The sequence below is a fragment of the Vidua chalybeata genome, chromosome 2, assembly GCF_026979565.1.
Source record: "Vidua chalybeata isolate OUT-0048 chromosome 2, bVidCha1 merged haplotype, whole genome shotgun sequence".
Taxonomy (NCBI): domain Eukaryota; kingdom Metazoa; phylum Chordata; class Aves; order Passeriformes; family Viduidae; genus Vidua; species Vidua chalybeata.
In genome coordinates, this window is record NC_071531.1 from 88,029,015 (window position 1) to 88,045,488 (window position 16,474).

The 16,474-nt window shown below is 41.5% G+C and overlaps 1 protein-coding gene across 1 annotated transcript in view; it reads left to right on the forward strand.

Moving 5' to 3' along the window:
* Positions 1-8,455, forward strand: part of DDX10 (DEAD-box helicase 10) — a 153,694-nt gene extending 145,239 nt beyond the window's left edge. Inside the window, exon 18 of the mRNA XM_053936178.1 lies at positions 7,762-8,455. Coding sequence (XP_053792153.1) covers positions 7,762-7,951 — 190 coding nt within the window. The 3' untranslated portion in view covers positions 7,952-8,455. The remainder of the gene's footprint in view (positions 1-7,761) is intronic.
* Positions 8,456-16,474: the final 8,019 nt, after the last annotated feature.

Consider the following 16,474-nt stretch of genomic DNA (forward strand, 5'->3'; position numbering starts at 1 on the left):
GCTCTCCCTGGCTGCTTTGTGCTGTTTTTTCCCTCCTTCTTAACTATGCTATCCCAGAGGCACTCCCACTATCACTGATGGGCTCAGCCTTGGCCAGTGGTAGGTCTGTCCTGTTTCAGAAATGCATTTCTCTTCTGGTACATTGCAGGTTCTTTCTGTGGAAGGAAAAATGTTGAAGTAATTTAAGGATTTCATGATCCCTTTGCACCTGTGCTGTATTAAATAAATTTGTGCATGGTAAAACTTGCTAAGTTCAGTGATTCAGTATTGTTCATACTCTTCAAGACTCAAGTGAAGTGGACTCTGAGTAGAAGGAAATGTATAATAATAAGTTAAATTAATTCAAATCAGTGTTTATAATTGTATGAACCAGAAGAATTTGTTTCATGTAGTTTAGTAGAAAAGCACAGGGTGGGAATGAGGATCTGTAGTTGATGCCAGCATACTGTGGGAAGATAAAGGGACAAGTGATACCACATGAAGTCTTGTGTGGTTCACTGCAACAAGAAGGCCACTTGTGTTTCTGACAAACAATGTATTATGTAACAGATTGAGAAGGATGATCTTGACACCTAAATGGGAGCATAGATGTCTAACTTCATAAAGCTCTTGCTTTTCACATCTAAACCAGGTTAATCCTAGGGGCTAGATTGTCCTTACCCACGTGTAACTGTGTGTTGTGGAGGCAGTATGCATGACTGGGTGTGGGACATGGATTTAAGGACTAGATATCCCTAAGTTAACAGGCTGGTGGCCATGTCCCCTGGAGCCTGTTCACCAGTGAATGCCAATAGAACTGACAAGGATGGGGAAAAGCATTGCTTTTTCTGAGCAGCAGTAAATCGCTCCTTTGTGTGAGGGGAGTATGTATTCATACATCACGTTTTGTATTGATCCTTTCCTCAGAATGTCAGCTAGACTCAAGATTAGCTGCGCTTTAAGAATCAAAGTTGACAGAGATGGACAGATTTTTGGCAGTGGTAGTAAGGGCAGACTTTTGTTGGATCAGTGGCTGATCTGGCCCCCCTAGAGTTAGGTCATGTGCTCTTAAGGAGAGCAAGGACTCAAAGAAAGTCAAGGTCCTTGATAATCTTTCCTTCCTGTGAAGTAGATTAGGAAAGAAAGAATATACACCGAAGGAAACCAGGGAAGTTTCCTTTAGCGTATCTCTAGACATACCTACACTGAGCATCAAAGCTGCCTTTGGAGCTGGAGAACAGACCACTACACACGTGAAAGAAATGTGGTTTCATCAACACTGCTTACTGGAAAGAGTCCTTGGCCTGTCTTACTGCACCAAAATACTGAGACATTGCCCAGAAGAGCTTTAGTTGGCACCACCCGAAGTCGCAGCTGTTGTGGACAACCTCACACCAATACTTGTGCCCACACCGTGCCCAAATCCATTTAGCCTGTAACAACTTGACTGATATTCCCTGGGCAGGCCATGGCCAGCACAGGATTATCCATCACGTGCTGCACTGTCACCAGAGTCACCAGTGGTGCTGCCTTCCAACACACTCCCGCACCCCGTTCAGGCAACCTTAGAAACAGAAAGGCTGTTTGCAGCTGCTCCAAAGTCAGCTTTGATGCTCAGTGTAGGTATGTCTGGTGAGGTGCTCTGAGCACCCTGCAGACAGCTTTTGAGAAAGAGCGAGATACAGTGAAGGAAATTAATTTGAGGTTGTTAAATCAACACTCATGCCTCATGCAGCTCTCTTAGAATTGCTATTGAACTGTATGATGAGTTGCTTTTGGGGTTGGGAAATACCAACCTAATGATTTTAACAAAAGCAAATCAGCTGAGAGTAGCAGACAGTAAAATTGGGCTTTGAGATTAGAAAACACAACTCTATTCTGTTTTTTATTTCCAAAATCCAGGGATTTTGTTCAAAGAGTTGGATTAAAATAGAAATATGTTGGGCTACACTAGCTGCTCCTTTCTTTAAGAGGGGAAAAATGCTTGTAATAGTAAGTATTGAGACCTAGGGTGTCTTCCTTCAAGAATCTTTAAAAAGAGACCATCTGTCCCTGTCTGTGGTTTCAGAAGTCAAAACCACTGTTAATCTTCTCTCTGTCCTCCCACAGAATTTTTTTTAACTGGGGGAACTGTACAAATCATGAGTTAAATTTGCCTTTGCATAAAAATTCCCTTCCAGCCATACCTCTATAAGCAGAGTAATTAATGACTTCAGGCATGTAATATGAGATTAATTTTTGTATATCTAGCAACATTCATCATATTTGGTTTAAGGCTATCAAATGTAAATTGTTAATGAGGTGAAAAATCTAAGAATACAGAACAGGGCGAAGGAAAAGCAGCTGGATTTCTTAAATATTCATTTTGCAGTCAGATTGAGGTTTTGGTATTTCTAATTCTTCAACCTCTTTAAATAAAAGTGTGGGGGAAGAGCAAAGTTCCGATTGACCTCATCATTATCTTCTTTAAATTTTAATGGATGTGGCCGATCACATTAACTCCTAGATCAGCATGGAGAAGATCTCAGACATGAGGGGAAATATCTTAGTTCTGGTACTGTTTTGTTTGTGACTTTATGGACAGTCACCTGGTGACAAGTGTGCAAGTTAGTAGTCAGTGCTACTTTGTTGTGTGCCTTCTTTTATTTATGAAAATTATGGGCAAATTACAGTTTCTTACAGCTTCTTCTTACAGGAGGATGCTGATGTTGACCTGCTAAGTTTTAGGTCATTCTTGATGAGGTTGACATTACATTGTCTTTTGAGATCATTTATCAGCAAATCATGGTGCTCCTTCTAAAATGGATTATTCAGGTCATATCTGTGACTTTGTGAAGGCCAGAACTTACTATTGTGATGGCCAGAAAAGCATCATAGGAGAGATGTTAATAAAAGGTCTCAATTTAAAAGCCTTGGTCATTCTGATTAGCTGCAAAATTGGACACTGAGATATTGCTCTTGTTAGAGGTTTATCCATTCAATTTTAGAGGTATTTTGATTTATGTCAGTGGAATGGCCAGTAAGGGAATCATAGAATCATTTAGGGTGAGAAAGACGTTTAAGATCAAACTATTAACCCAGCACTGCCAAGTCCCACTAAACCATGTCCCTCAGTGCCACATGTACAAGTCTTTTAAATACTTCCAGGAATGGTGACTTCACCACCTCCCTGGGCAACCTGTTCTAGGACTTGACAGCAAGCCTTTTGGTGAAGAAATATTTCCTGTTATCCAATCTAAACCTCTACTGGTGCAACTTGAGGCTGTTTCCTCTTGTCCCTGTCACTTGTTACCTGGGAGAAGAGACTGATCCCACCTGGCTGCACCCTCCTTTCAGGCAGTTGCAGAGAGTGATGAGGTCCACCCTGAGCCTCCTTTTCTCCAGGCTGAACACCCCCAGCTCCCTCAGCTGCTCCTCACAGGACTTGTGCTCCAGACCCTTCCCCAGCTCCGTTGCCCTTCTCTGGACATGCTCCAGCCCCTCAATGTCTTTCTTGCAGTGAGGGGCCCAGAACTGAACACAGGATTGGAGCTGTGGCCTCACCAGTGCTGAGTGCAGGGGGACGGTCACTGCCCTGCTGCTGCTGGCCACACCAGTGCTGATGCAGGCCAGGATGCCATCGGCCTTCTTGGCCACCTGGGCACACACTGGCTCATGCTCAGCTGTTGTTGACCAGCACTCCAGGCCCTTTTCTGCTGGACAGCTTCCCAGGCACTGCCCCCAGCCTGCTGCGCTGCCTGGGCTTGTTGTGACTTCAGTGCAGAACCCGACCTTGGCCTTGCTGAACCTCCTAGAGGTGGCCTCGGCCCATTCATCCAGCCTGTCCAGATCTAGAAAATAACACAGCACAATATATTTTAATTACCGTTTTTATGTGCTGTAGCATTCTGACAGCAAGTAAGGAAGAAGCTGCACTGGGCTTTATGGAAGGGACTGCAGTAATTAATCTTCATTAGGATTGCTGCCATGGCCTTGTGAATTAAAATTTATTACATGGAAAAAGTTTTCGGCACAGCATGTTTGATTAGCAAAATGCCACTATTTATGGGAAAAAAATATTCCTAACTTTTCTGAACTGTATTTTACTAGCAGATTCATTCATTATTCTTGTACATTTCTTTGGGAAAGAGCTTGTGTGCTTTATTGCAGCCTGGAAACTTGACTCATGGCCTATAGTTCAGTGGCAAGGGTGGTTTGTTTCCAGAGGAATGCTGGTAAACCTATGCTCCAAAACATTCTCTGATAAATGTTAAGTGAAGCAGAGCCTGTCTAGAGATCTTGCCAGGACCACGTTGTTTAAACAACAGCTACTTGGCTGTGTGACTGCACATTTCTAATGGCTGATTCTCAAGCATTTAAAATATAAACCTTATAGCTTGTTAAGACATTTATGGCCATGGGAAACGATAAAAGGACTGGCTCTGCAAGGTGACAGACCTTCAGTTAATGGAGACTGAGGAGGAATTCATTTGACAAGTAAGTGCAGAAGTTATTCCCATATAGCTGCTTTTGCACACTTAGTTCTTTCAGATGTGGACATGAGAGTTATGCCTGTTACAACTCCTCCAAAGAGCTTTTTGTCCATACAGCTAAGGAAAAGCACCCTGAATGAGCACAGGATATCTCTGAGCATCATGATGCCACACATTTTCCCTTTTAAAATTGCCACAGCCACCTTTTGTAAAAGCTACAACTCTGACTTCTCCTTCAGAGTAGTACAGCCCCTTTCCACACCACCCAAACCAGCGCTGGTGAAACTCCATCCTGGAGGAACCAGGATGGGGCTTGGACTTGCTGTTCTTCAAAGGTCCCTTTCAACCCAGTCATTCTATGGACAGTCAGTCTGTCTTTCTTCTGCATCTCAAAATTAGGAACATCTTACTTGCACGTTTCGCATGATTCTCTGTTTCCCTTCCGAAGCTGTTGTTATCAAATAGTGTTTTGCATCTACTTTTTGTGCATCATGAAAACACAACTGTATAGCCCTCTTCATTGATAGTTGGTTTTGCTGCTGCTGCTTCCTGTGTTATACATGCCTCTTTATTCACCTCTCCAGTTCACAGTCCAGCTGGGGTCAAATTAGTGTGAAAATACACTTGCCTATGTGTAGATGCATCTTCTGTTTACACTGCTAATCAAGCTGCACAATCCCTCAGTAACAGTAAGAAGCAGCTTGATTCAGCAGAATCATCCCACAAAACATGAAAATCCATCATAATTGTATAGATGTGCTTTTTTTTTTTTTTGTGGAAAAAACTGAGGAATCTCACAGTTCAGTTCCTTCTGAATATGTTTTATATTTAAATGTTTTACCTTATAGATATCTAGGCCTATAGGTCTCTGAAACTCCAGAAGTGATTTTAATTTTTGGTGTTTTAAATCTGCTGTTTCATAGCTTGTAGGTACAAATGCATAGCTTGTGAGGTTTCTGCAGTGGTTTAATTGCTAAGACGTTTTTAACTAATGTCCTAGATGAAGCATTAGTCAATTATGAATGCAAACTGGGCTTCAGAGTCCGTTCAAAGACTGGAAATAATTGGCTCTTTTGCAAACAAGCGAAAATGCTTTTACTTAATGAGGCCTTTTTTGAGCTTTTAAAGTGAACCCCTACAATCTGTCCTGATCAAAGTGAACACCATGAAACTCCAGTCCAGACCCACACTGTCCACTTGGAAAACAGAGAATTCTTTCTGCTTCAGTATATTTTCATATCCTGTCAGTATAGTTTCAGCATTTATGGAATATCTTAAGCATTACAGAGAGAAATATGAGAGTCCTTTCCCAAGAAAAGGAATAAAATGTTAGTAGTGAGCCCTGAAAAACCACCCCCATACAAATGACAGCTCAAAACCAGCAAAGTTGCTATATCCTGTGAATTATAGGATGAGTGAGTATTTGGAGCAGTCATCATCTATTCATGGAATCACTGAATGTTTTTGGTTGGAAGGAACCTTCAGGATCATCTAGATCCAGCAGTCCCTGTCATGGACAGGGACACCTTTCACAGGACCACGTTTCTTTACACTCTTTCCTTCTTTTCTCTTGGATAGGCAGGGGAGAACAACATAAAGGTAGGGTATTTCATTTGCCTTAATTGTGGAAATGCAGTGTTTCTTACAGGATTTCCCTCCTTCCTCTGGGCTGTAATGAGCAGGCAGGAGATGGCACCATTCTTCTATGAAAGGTGGGGTGGACTGAGAGAGGGAGGCGGGTCATACTTGTGCAGCCCACCAGCACAAGGCCATCAGATCTCCTGTAATAATTCCTTCATCTCTGTGGAAGGGCAGCCAGAAAGTACAGTGTACAAGCTGCATTGTGCTGCTGATCCCTCTCAGACAGCATCTGGGGACTTGCTGAAAACTTCGGTGTTTGGGGTTAATGTTTGGGTTAGGCTGGTCTCCAGTGAGTGGTGAAATCAGCATTTCACAGGCTGTTAACTTGTCTTGTTAGTGGGGAAAAATAAGGTGGGCAGCTGATGGTGGGCTGAATTGGGCATTAGGTTCCTTTGCTGTGTTGATTCTAAGGACAATATTCCCCAATTGGAGCTATTTATTGTAACTGCTGTTTATAATTGTTAAGTGTCTAAGCAGTATTTCTGAATGGAACAGTTCACAAGCATTACATTTACACTTAAGCAATTTTAAAAACTATGGAGAAGAAAAATTTATTGTTGAAACTCTTTTTTTTTTTCAGTTTCTTGCTGAAACTGAATTTCCTGAGTAGAAGTTTGACAAATTTTAATTGAAAATCTGAATTTTAACCAACTTTTTTAGAAAAGCCTGAACTCCATATCTGAAGTTCCATTTAAATTTTTGTTACATTTTAAAAAATACAGACGTGAAAAGCTGAGAATACTGTTTGTTCCAGTTAGCTTGTTTGGATGGAACGATTTGGGATGTGGATGTTTTAATTTTACTAGTTTTGGGGTATGAATTCTACCCTACAGCCTACAACAACCAGCTCTCCATAATCTGGTTCACAGATATATCTTAGAATAAATTTTATTAGATTATTTTAAATTTAGCTAAGAAGATTTATAGCATTTTTTCTATGTTTTGGACAAAAAACACATGAAGATACATGAAAGCTCTGTCTTTCCTCCCATTGTTGTCAGATGGCCATGTGGTAGAAGCCAGGGTGATAAAACAAATTGGCATCTCTTTCATCCACAGAGAAGGCTGCAAAAGGCAGTTCATTCAAGTCTTAAAAAAGCCAGCAGAAGAAATAGGAATTCACCAGGGAAAATTACTGGGTTTGGGCTTTTCCTCTTCCTTTCATGGCAAAGAGGGGTTTAGTAGCTTCCAAGGGAAATGTCTGAAAGAAGGGGAAAGAGTGATCGAATGAGGTAGTCCCAGATCAAAACTGTATTAAGTGTAGGATTTGCCAATGAAAGGACAGTTCTTATATTTTTATTTTCGGTGCATATTTATTTAGGCAAGATCTTGAATGCATGTCAAGGTCCACTGACAGATCGCAAAATCAGTTTTGTCAAGTTGTCTGTTGCTGTATTAGGCAGCAAATATTAGATAAGACTTATAGCAAAATCCTGATACACTGTAATCAATTAAGACAGCAGAACATCCACCACCACCTCGGTCTGGGAGCAGCTCTAATTTAGACATTCAGAGTTCATCAGCTTCCATTGCTTCACCCTTTTGAATTGTAATTTTGTTTGCTCTTATCTTGACACAAATTTGCCTTGTTTAAAAGGAATTGTTAGATTACATGATGATATTGATTACCACAGTTGTTAAAAAGACTAATTGATTTTTTTTTCTGCAGTGAACTTGAGGATAAGACTGGAAGAAGGAAGAGAAGCTATAGCAACAGTGCCACAGCAGAAGAAATGCCACTGAAAAGAAAGAAGATGCAATTCAGTCAAGAGGAGGACCCCTGTTTGCCATTAGATACTGGGCTTTCTCTGGCAGAGGATGAAGAGCTTGTATTACATCTGCTCAATAGTCACAACTAATTATTTTTTTCTGCAGATTTTCTTCTCTGGGACATTTCCACAATTTGTCAGTAGTTTACACAAAATGAGTTTGGCATCTGGGCAGCTGGATCCCAGTGAATGTAGATAAATGAGTTCCACGTGCAGTGGGATTGCCTTAGATTGGCTCATAGGTTATAGACAATATTTAGTTTGATTTATAAGGCTTTCTAATGAACTTTTCAACCTGAATCCCCAGGTGTTATTTTGCAGTATCATGTTCATAATTTTAAATCTCCAAGTTTTGAAACAATTACCTTCTTTTATTTTCATCTTGCTTTAAATGAAAACAGGATGTTCCTTTCTTAACCATGCCAGGTTTTTTATTTTGGGAGATATATGTGTACTAAAATTTTTAAGGAAGAAATACTGTTAGCAGCTCAGATCATATTACCTAAAAATAAAGTGTGTACTTCCTTCTATGTATAAGACACATATTTTAAGAATATTTTAATAAAAATTTCTAGAGTTGTGATGTAAACTTAATGGTGTCTCTTTCAGCTTTGTTATGAAAGCTTGTATTTATCCTTCAGGTATCACTTCTGTTATGATTCTGTCACTGGTGTTAGGCAATTCAGAAAACAACTTCTAGAAGTTAAAACTGAGTCTTGTATTTGCATCCCATATGAGTGAGAATACATTGTCTCATAGTTGTATCTCTTTGGTCTTTTCATATGAGCATATTAAATACTCCTTTTTTGTCAGTATCACATTTCTTTTTTTGTCACAGTAATCGATCATCACCTATTCAGTACAACCCTTTCCTCCTCTCCCTATACTCTATGCTATCTTTTAGCTCAGTTACCCAAAACTGAAAATATACTGCAAATTCTTGCCTCCAAATGTTTCTTCCACTGCTCTGCCAGCAGGCAGGGTATCATAAAAACAATATTATAGGCAGAGCACATCTGCCATCTGCTCCTTCCCGACAATGTGGAATGAGAAGAAATGACTGAGTTTCACAAACAGCTAAACATGAAAGATGGGACCTGCTTGGCAGCTGATGCACAGTGTTTGTTTAGTCTGCAGTGCCACAGCAGGCTTGGAAAATGTTGTGATCTGGGACCAGCATCACTGATGAATCTGTTAATGAAGAAGGATCTGCTGTGGTGCTGCTGTGACTGGTGCGCGTGTCCCCTGTGCCATCGTGTGAATGGCTGCCGTGAATGTAATGAGCAACCTCAGCAAAATACCTGTCTGTGCTGGGATAGTAGAGCTCCTGCTCCTGTAGCTGTGGAGGAAGGCAGAAAACTGCAGTGCAGAGAGCTCCACCAGCAGAAAGCTGCTCAAGGATGATTTGGGTATGGATGACAATACATACAATAGTGTGTACTTCTTGGAGGTCTTCAGAGATCCATAGTGTACTTGGTGATGGTCAGCTGTCTTGCACATCACCTGATGTCTCTCAAATCAAAGCTTTGCTCTGAGAAGCGTGAACAGTTGTTGTTGAGGCAAGCAAGTAAAAAACCAAACAACTTACTGTTTCTGACTAGAATATTCTTATTTGTATGCTGAAGAGAGAGAGAGAGATTCTTACCTGCTAAACAGTAAGACTAAAATTTAAATTATACATGTTGGAAGTATTGTGGTGCACTTCTTATCTTGTGATGACTTTTTAATTGTCTGCATAAAAATAATTTTTCAAGTGCTTTTACTTCTGTATTTTTGGATAATGAAGTTTCTAATGTATTTGTGTTGTTTGATGTAGAGCCAGTGTTTCTTAAATCCTTATGAAGTTTGCTCATCTACTTCAAATGTGTCCCAGAGGGTATGGTGTGTGTATATAAAGAATGAAGCCATGTGAAAAAGAAGAGGGAAAGGGCTTAAGGCAGATGCTCCATGCCACGAGTGTATGTAAGAACAGGTAACTGCTGCATATGCTAGAAATGGTAAGACAAAAAATCCAGCATTCAGCATTTTTGGGAAGCAGCTGTGGTTCTGGGTTATCATTCCTGTCAGCTATAGGTCTGCTTTAAGGGGCTCCTCACTAACCCTGCTTTTGGCAGTGTTTTTCTGGTCTAAGAAAAGAAGCACAAATAGACAAGTAGCAGTCTCAGGACTGACTTGACTGAAGGGCATTTTCCAGTGAGCTTGTTTCAATTCACATGTGGGAACCTCTCAGTCTGATGCCAAGAAACCTGATGTGTGTCCAGGGCTAATGGGCAGGTGGAGCAGGGCTGGCTGGGCATGCCACCCATCATCTATCTCCTTTTCTCCTGATCCCAGGCATGCCAGTGTAGCATCAGAATAAATCCTGGGCTTTTGCAAGGTTGTACTTCATAAGCATTATAGTCCCAGCTTTACACAGGAGAAGTGGAAGTGGGGAAATCATAGGCAAAGGCTTCCTTGATAACTTTATGTGGTTGATCTACAACTCCTAAATCACTTGTGGTTTACTAAGAGCAGCCTCCCACTTGGCATCTGAACTGCCTTCTGTGCAGAATTGTAACCTTCAGGTGTTGCACTGTCTGCTGGGATGGGTTGCAGGCTTCTGCACCCCTGTGATTGCAGCCTATGGGAAATCCCATTTGGAGACTCCTTCAGGAGGAGTAGAAGAATCTGAATAAGGTGCTGAGTATTTTCCAAGGCCATTGGTCAGGAGACATTCTTAAACTGCCAAGCAGGAAGTCTTGTTTTAATTAATGCATTTTCAGATCAGTTTGCATTTTTGTATTATATTGATAGTGGTTGATTTCCTTCTGCTGCTAGAAAGGTTCTAGCAGTGTCTAGCAGTTCTAGTGTGTTGATTTATAGCTGGGTATAGTATTAAGATCTATTACATGTAGCTAATTCTCAAGATATACATTAGGCATTTGTGTAATGGCATAGTTTAGTCAGCTTTTATTCAGAATCATTTTTTCTCTTTGTTGTGTACAAAATAATGAAGACTTTTGTTTGTCAGATAATTTATTTCAATTTGCTTGAAGCCTCTTCAGATGAAAACTGGAAGTCATGTAAAAGTCAGGAGAGCATTGAAGAGTTTGGGTTTTTTAGATCAGTTAAATAGACTGACACTACATGTGCTAGCTACTGAAGACCCCCAGCTTGCAGTATTTTCATGAGGCACATAAAATGTGTCATAGCAGAGGTAGTGTTAACCTCAGCATCATCAACGTTTCTGTTCAGTGTTCACTTTGTAAAGACCTTAACCTTATTGATGCTGCACATTAAATTGTGTGAAGAGTATAAGAAATTTAGGTTCTTACATAAAGGATTGCAAATTAATATTCAACATTTTACATGGGTATTTTTCCTTAAATATTATATGAATAGAAATAAAAAATAATTCCTTCTGCCACTGACTGAGTTCAGCTGGAGCATTGATTGGTGTGTCTTGCCGTCTGGCCATACTCGTAAAGAGAGAGAAATGCCTGAAGCAACACATTAAAAACCAGAGAACTGTGGTAGAGAACATTCAATTCAGACTATAAAACAAAGTACAAGATCTGAAGATACTGAAGTGACCCTGTGGGTTCCTGTAATCCTGGATATATATGACTAAACTGATACTAAATACAAGAAGAAAATGTCTCTTAGTAAAAGGCTGCTAATGGGTATTTTTCTTTATCGTGCTGCTCTCTAGTTTGACCTGATTGATGCTTATATCCTGTGAGAGATGGAGTATGCCTTGGAGCAGGGATGCTGAGCTGTGGTAGGCTGCAGCTGCTGCAGAAATGGCCGCTGTGGCTCAGGGTGCTACTGCTTTTATGCTGCAGGTCACGGCCCCAGCTGTAACCTTCCTCTGGCAAATAACCTGAGATTTAAAATAAGCTGGTTGGTTCTGTCCTGGAAGAGAGAACTCCTTACGCTGCCCATTTTGGGAATTGGGCAGAAGGCTTGTGACAGGCAGTGAAGGACAGTAACACTTGTGCAGCAGCCACTTCTGTTGCTAATTTGAGAGGGACCCTGTGCAGAGTGGAGCCAAACCTTGCACCCAGTGTGCTTCAAGCTGCAAGATCCAGAAGTTCTTGGAGTTACAGTTAAGGTAACTCCAAGAGACATTCAATTTGCAATAAACAGTTCTAGTGAGAAAAGACTATTACCTTCGCTTTTGGACAAAAGACATCAGATTTGTTTGTTATATTGCTCTCTTCACTGGTGTTTGTAGCTCCTATGAATTTAGTCTTATCCTTCCAAATTGATGGTTTATTCTCAGAAGGATCTGCAAATTTTATCTTTAAAGGTGGAAGTAGGTGCCAGAAAAATGCATTACCATCATCTTTGTAAGTCATAAAAGTTGCTATCAAGGCATTAGTTTATACCATGTGGACATTTTATAATAAAGTAGTGCACACTTTTATAATTAAATGCTCCCCCAACTTCAAAGACAAATCAGTCAGTCAAAACCATCAAGGAATTAGAAAGCTTAGTGCAGAAGAACATTCTTTTTAGGTCTGTTAGGAGGTATTGCTACGATTAAATCAGTAGAGAGAAGCTGATCTGTTCCAAGAATGCCTTGTTCATTGTCTATTTTTATCCATGTCTGGCCAGAAGCCATTTTTCACAAAGAAAACTATTCATCAGATTCAGTCATGTAAAAATGATTGCTTAAATTACACTGGGCTATCAGCTAGCAGCTTTACCCAGGAGTGGAATCTCTTGGGTCAACACTATCTGTAAGTTTTGCACATTGTCTGAGATGTGCTTTGTCTATAAAATGTAGATAAGTTTAATTAAACTAAATTAGTTTTTTTGAGCAGTTTTTGAAAGCCTTTCAAGCTGAGATGTAGCTATGCTGAGATTTCAGAAAAACAGTGAACTGTTAGGAAACTAATGAGCATTGTTCTCCTAATCACAGATGGGGTCCTGGAGGAAGATAATATTCCTGGCTATGGCCTCTCTGGGACTACAGGAGCCCTCTCTGTCATGCACAGCTTGTCCCTCTGATGCTAAACCTAAGCTTCTACAAAAAAAAAAAAAAAAAAAAAAAAAAAAAAAAAAGCAATGTGTACATTTTACAGGCTGTAAATTGAACTTGCTGTAAATTGAACTTGCTGTTAAGCATGTTGATGTGCTTGAGCTTGTCACACTTAAGGTGAAATTGAATATAGCTCAGTTTTTTTGCAAGTCCATCATATATACATTGTGCTGCACTTCCTAAGGAAGTAAAACAGTTCCCCTGGTCTGGATGGTTAATGGCCATACTCATGTGATCCTTCCCACCAAATGCATTTGATTGTACTGAAATGCAACCTGTTTTTATCCCATGAGCTCAGTGAAAGCTAATGAATATGGCTTAGGAACTAATTTGAGCTTGCTAGTCATCACAAATGTCTTAACAAATCACACTTCAGCAGGTTACAGGCTTTTTATGCCATTTCCCTGAGAACAGTTCTTATCTATTTGAAGAGGCTACCAGTCCTTTGTGGAATTTGGTTTTGAGAGGACTTTTTCCACTTCTTAAAGTAAATACTAATGTGAATCCTTTTCCTAGCAATAAGGAGAGTCTACTCCAGGACACTCTCAGTTGCAGTCAGAAACTTGCCAGTGTGCTTCAAACTGGTGCCCTGGGTTGCCAATAAAAGCTCCTCATGGGTGGGAAGATGCTGCCACGAGGACCCTTGCAATGGAGATACTTGTTGCCACCAGAAAGCAGATAATCATCCAGCTGGGAGATGTGATTCCCCATTTAAGTGTTACCCTGGCCCCATTTCCCAAAGATTTAGGTTTTTTTTTTCTTAAATCAAACACCCAGAGTGTCTGTGCAAACCTAACCTGATCTATTTGAATGAAATGCTCATTAGTGTCTGCAGAGAAAGCAGAGAAATGCTTGGAATTAAGTAAATTATTTGGTATCATCCCACTCAATATCACACACTCAAATGATGGCAGGTCAGATGGGAGGTTTTCCAGAGGGAAACCAGATGTCCTGCTCTCAAATCTCAGGTCATGGTAAATGGCACCATTTCTGCATGGATGCTGCTAAGCTTGTCCTCGGTAGTCCTGACCTGTGGGGATGGTTGGGGTGAAGACTTGGGACATGGTTGAGAATCAGAATATTGAATTAGCAGTGAGGTTACAGTGAGCAGCAATCATCCTGTTTCCCTCTAACGCTGTCTGGAATGCACATGAACCCTTTTTGTCCTTTGAGAGATAAAGAATGATACTTCTCTTTATCTGGCTATTTTTGGATTTTTCCTTTGTAAATCTCTCCATCCTCCATCAGGAAAATAAGAACATTCAAAAGAACATTGTGGGGAGCTATCAAGCTTGGCTTTGGCATTCTCTTGCCAAAACCTTTCCTCGCCTGTCACAGGGGAGAAGCAGTCCCAGGCAGAAGCACAGTGCTCTGGCTGATGTCCCTTGGCAAACCCGTGTGCCGCAGCGTAAGGCAGTGATGAGGTGACATGAGGATGTCAGCTGTCAGGGGCTGGCCCAGGAGCCTTTTTTCCAAGCCTCTCACTGACAGCTTTTTTTTTTTTTTTAACTCTATAATTTGTTTTCCTGTTGCAATGCCTAGCAGAGAGGCAATGAAGGCAGAGAGGCAGGGGAAGCTTGGTGTGCAGGGGAGAGTTCCACTGCTGCCTTCCCTCAGGCTCAGCTCGTGTCCAGCATCTGCTCAGTGGCTGTGGCTGCTGGGAGAGATGGTCCTTGACCCACGCAGCTGTTCGAAGAGTCCTCTTTATATAGATGAGTTATCCACCACAAGGAATATAGTGCACTGGGTAGGATTAAGAGCTTGTATTTTTTAAATATATGTAAGAACATGCTAATCCAGTTCCTTGTCTAATGAATAATTAAGCTCATTTACTCTTTCTGTTGTTTCTTGTAGATGCTGATACATTTCTTTTGCAAACTGATTTGCTTCTTCAGCACCCAATTTCAGCATAAACAATGCCAATCTGTTAGTGATGCAGAATTCCCTTGGCTAAAAGAACAGCTCTCCTCCATAAACTTGCTAAATAGAATCAAGGGAGGGTGAAATTCTGCATTCAGCTCTCTTTTTTTTTTCCTGCCAAGCATCTGAGGTTGTAGTTTCCACATCTCTGTTTGATGTGGAAGCAAAGGAGTGCAGATCTTGGCCACCTTCAGCCTGCTGCTGAGCAGCTGGGACTGACTAGTTGCCACAATCCCACTGTGGTGGGACCTTGGCAGTAGCACTGCTCTGCCAAGGGACGGCACCAGGCAGATGCCCATGCTCCTACCAGTGGTGTTAGCAGCAGTACGGGGTCTGCACACAGACAAACAGCACAGAAAAATCTGGGAGAACACTGGGGGGGACAAAGAGTAAGGAAACACCAAGGATAGGGAAACTGGAAGCAGGGAGATGTTGGGGCAGGAGGTGGCCACTGTCTCCTGCCTGCAGAAACCTGACTGGGCCCCTAAGAGGTGGCTTGAATAGGTTTGGCCATGGGGACATTCCTCTCCTGGCTCACAGGGATTGCCTGCTCTGGGGTGGCTGTAGCTGTGGGTGCAGCCTTGGGGACAGGCCTGTGCAATTGTCCCATAGGGCTGCCATGGTGACCAGTGCCGATACGATCACTTAGTCTTTTCCAAAATTCAGTCAAATCCTCTCTGTTTTTTCATGAGTGTTATTGGCCAGCTATGCCATTTTGGAAAAGCTTTTTCATTGAATTAGCTATTCAGAATTATCTTGATTTTTCAAAATACAACTCCCACTGTGGTAATATAAGATTTTATACATTTAACAACAATTCCCTTACATTTCTGTTGGATAATATTCAATATCTCACCTAAATAGTCTCCTCTGTGTTGTAAATATTCATTATTTTCCCCATCTATTCCTGTTTGCCTGCACAGACACTGAAATTTCCTTTCTGTCAGTCAAGTCATAAAGCATTAAGAGGGACAGTTTTTCTCCACTAAGTGAAAAAATGAGCTTGTCTATTTAGCTCTGCAGAGATGTTAGCATTCATTCTGTGTTCAGTTAATGTATGTGGCTGCAGCAGGCACAGATTCTGCAGGAACAAGCAGCACCACAAAATCACATGCTGAGTGTTTTATTAGGGAAATGCGAAGCTCAGTGTTTGATGCCCTATGTTAAGTCTTCTAAAATACCCTCTCCCCTCTTCTCAGCCACCTACTTCCCCATTTTCTAATCTTCTGTGTGTTATTGAGCGTTACTGCACATTTGACAGGAAATACCTGCTCAGTGACAGCCCAAAAAATTGCCTATGGTTCTCCCTGGTGAGGGGCTGGTGGCTGCCTGTCCACCCTCCCCAGCATGTTTGCCACTGCCCTGGCTCCTCTTGGCTGTCTGGATTTGTTCCGTGAGGAGCTGCTGTGTCCCCATCCAAGTGCAACCATCCAAGCCAGGCTGAGGGGGCCCTCTGAGGATGACTGGAGCTGTGCAGGGCAGAGGCTGATGCTGCAAACCTCTGCAGTGCTCCTGTATTTGTGTGCCTGTGCAAGGATGACCTTTTCTGAAATGTGGGGTTGCTGCCTCCCAGGTCAGGGTCATGAATTCTCCTTTCACCAGAGGCAAATCTTCCCCCACCTTAGTCCTTGCTCAGTGACAGTCCTTGCTTAGTCCTCTTCAGTGAC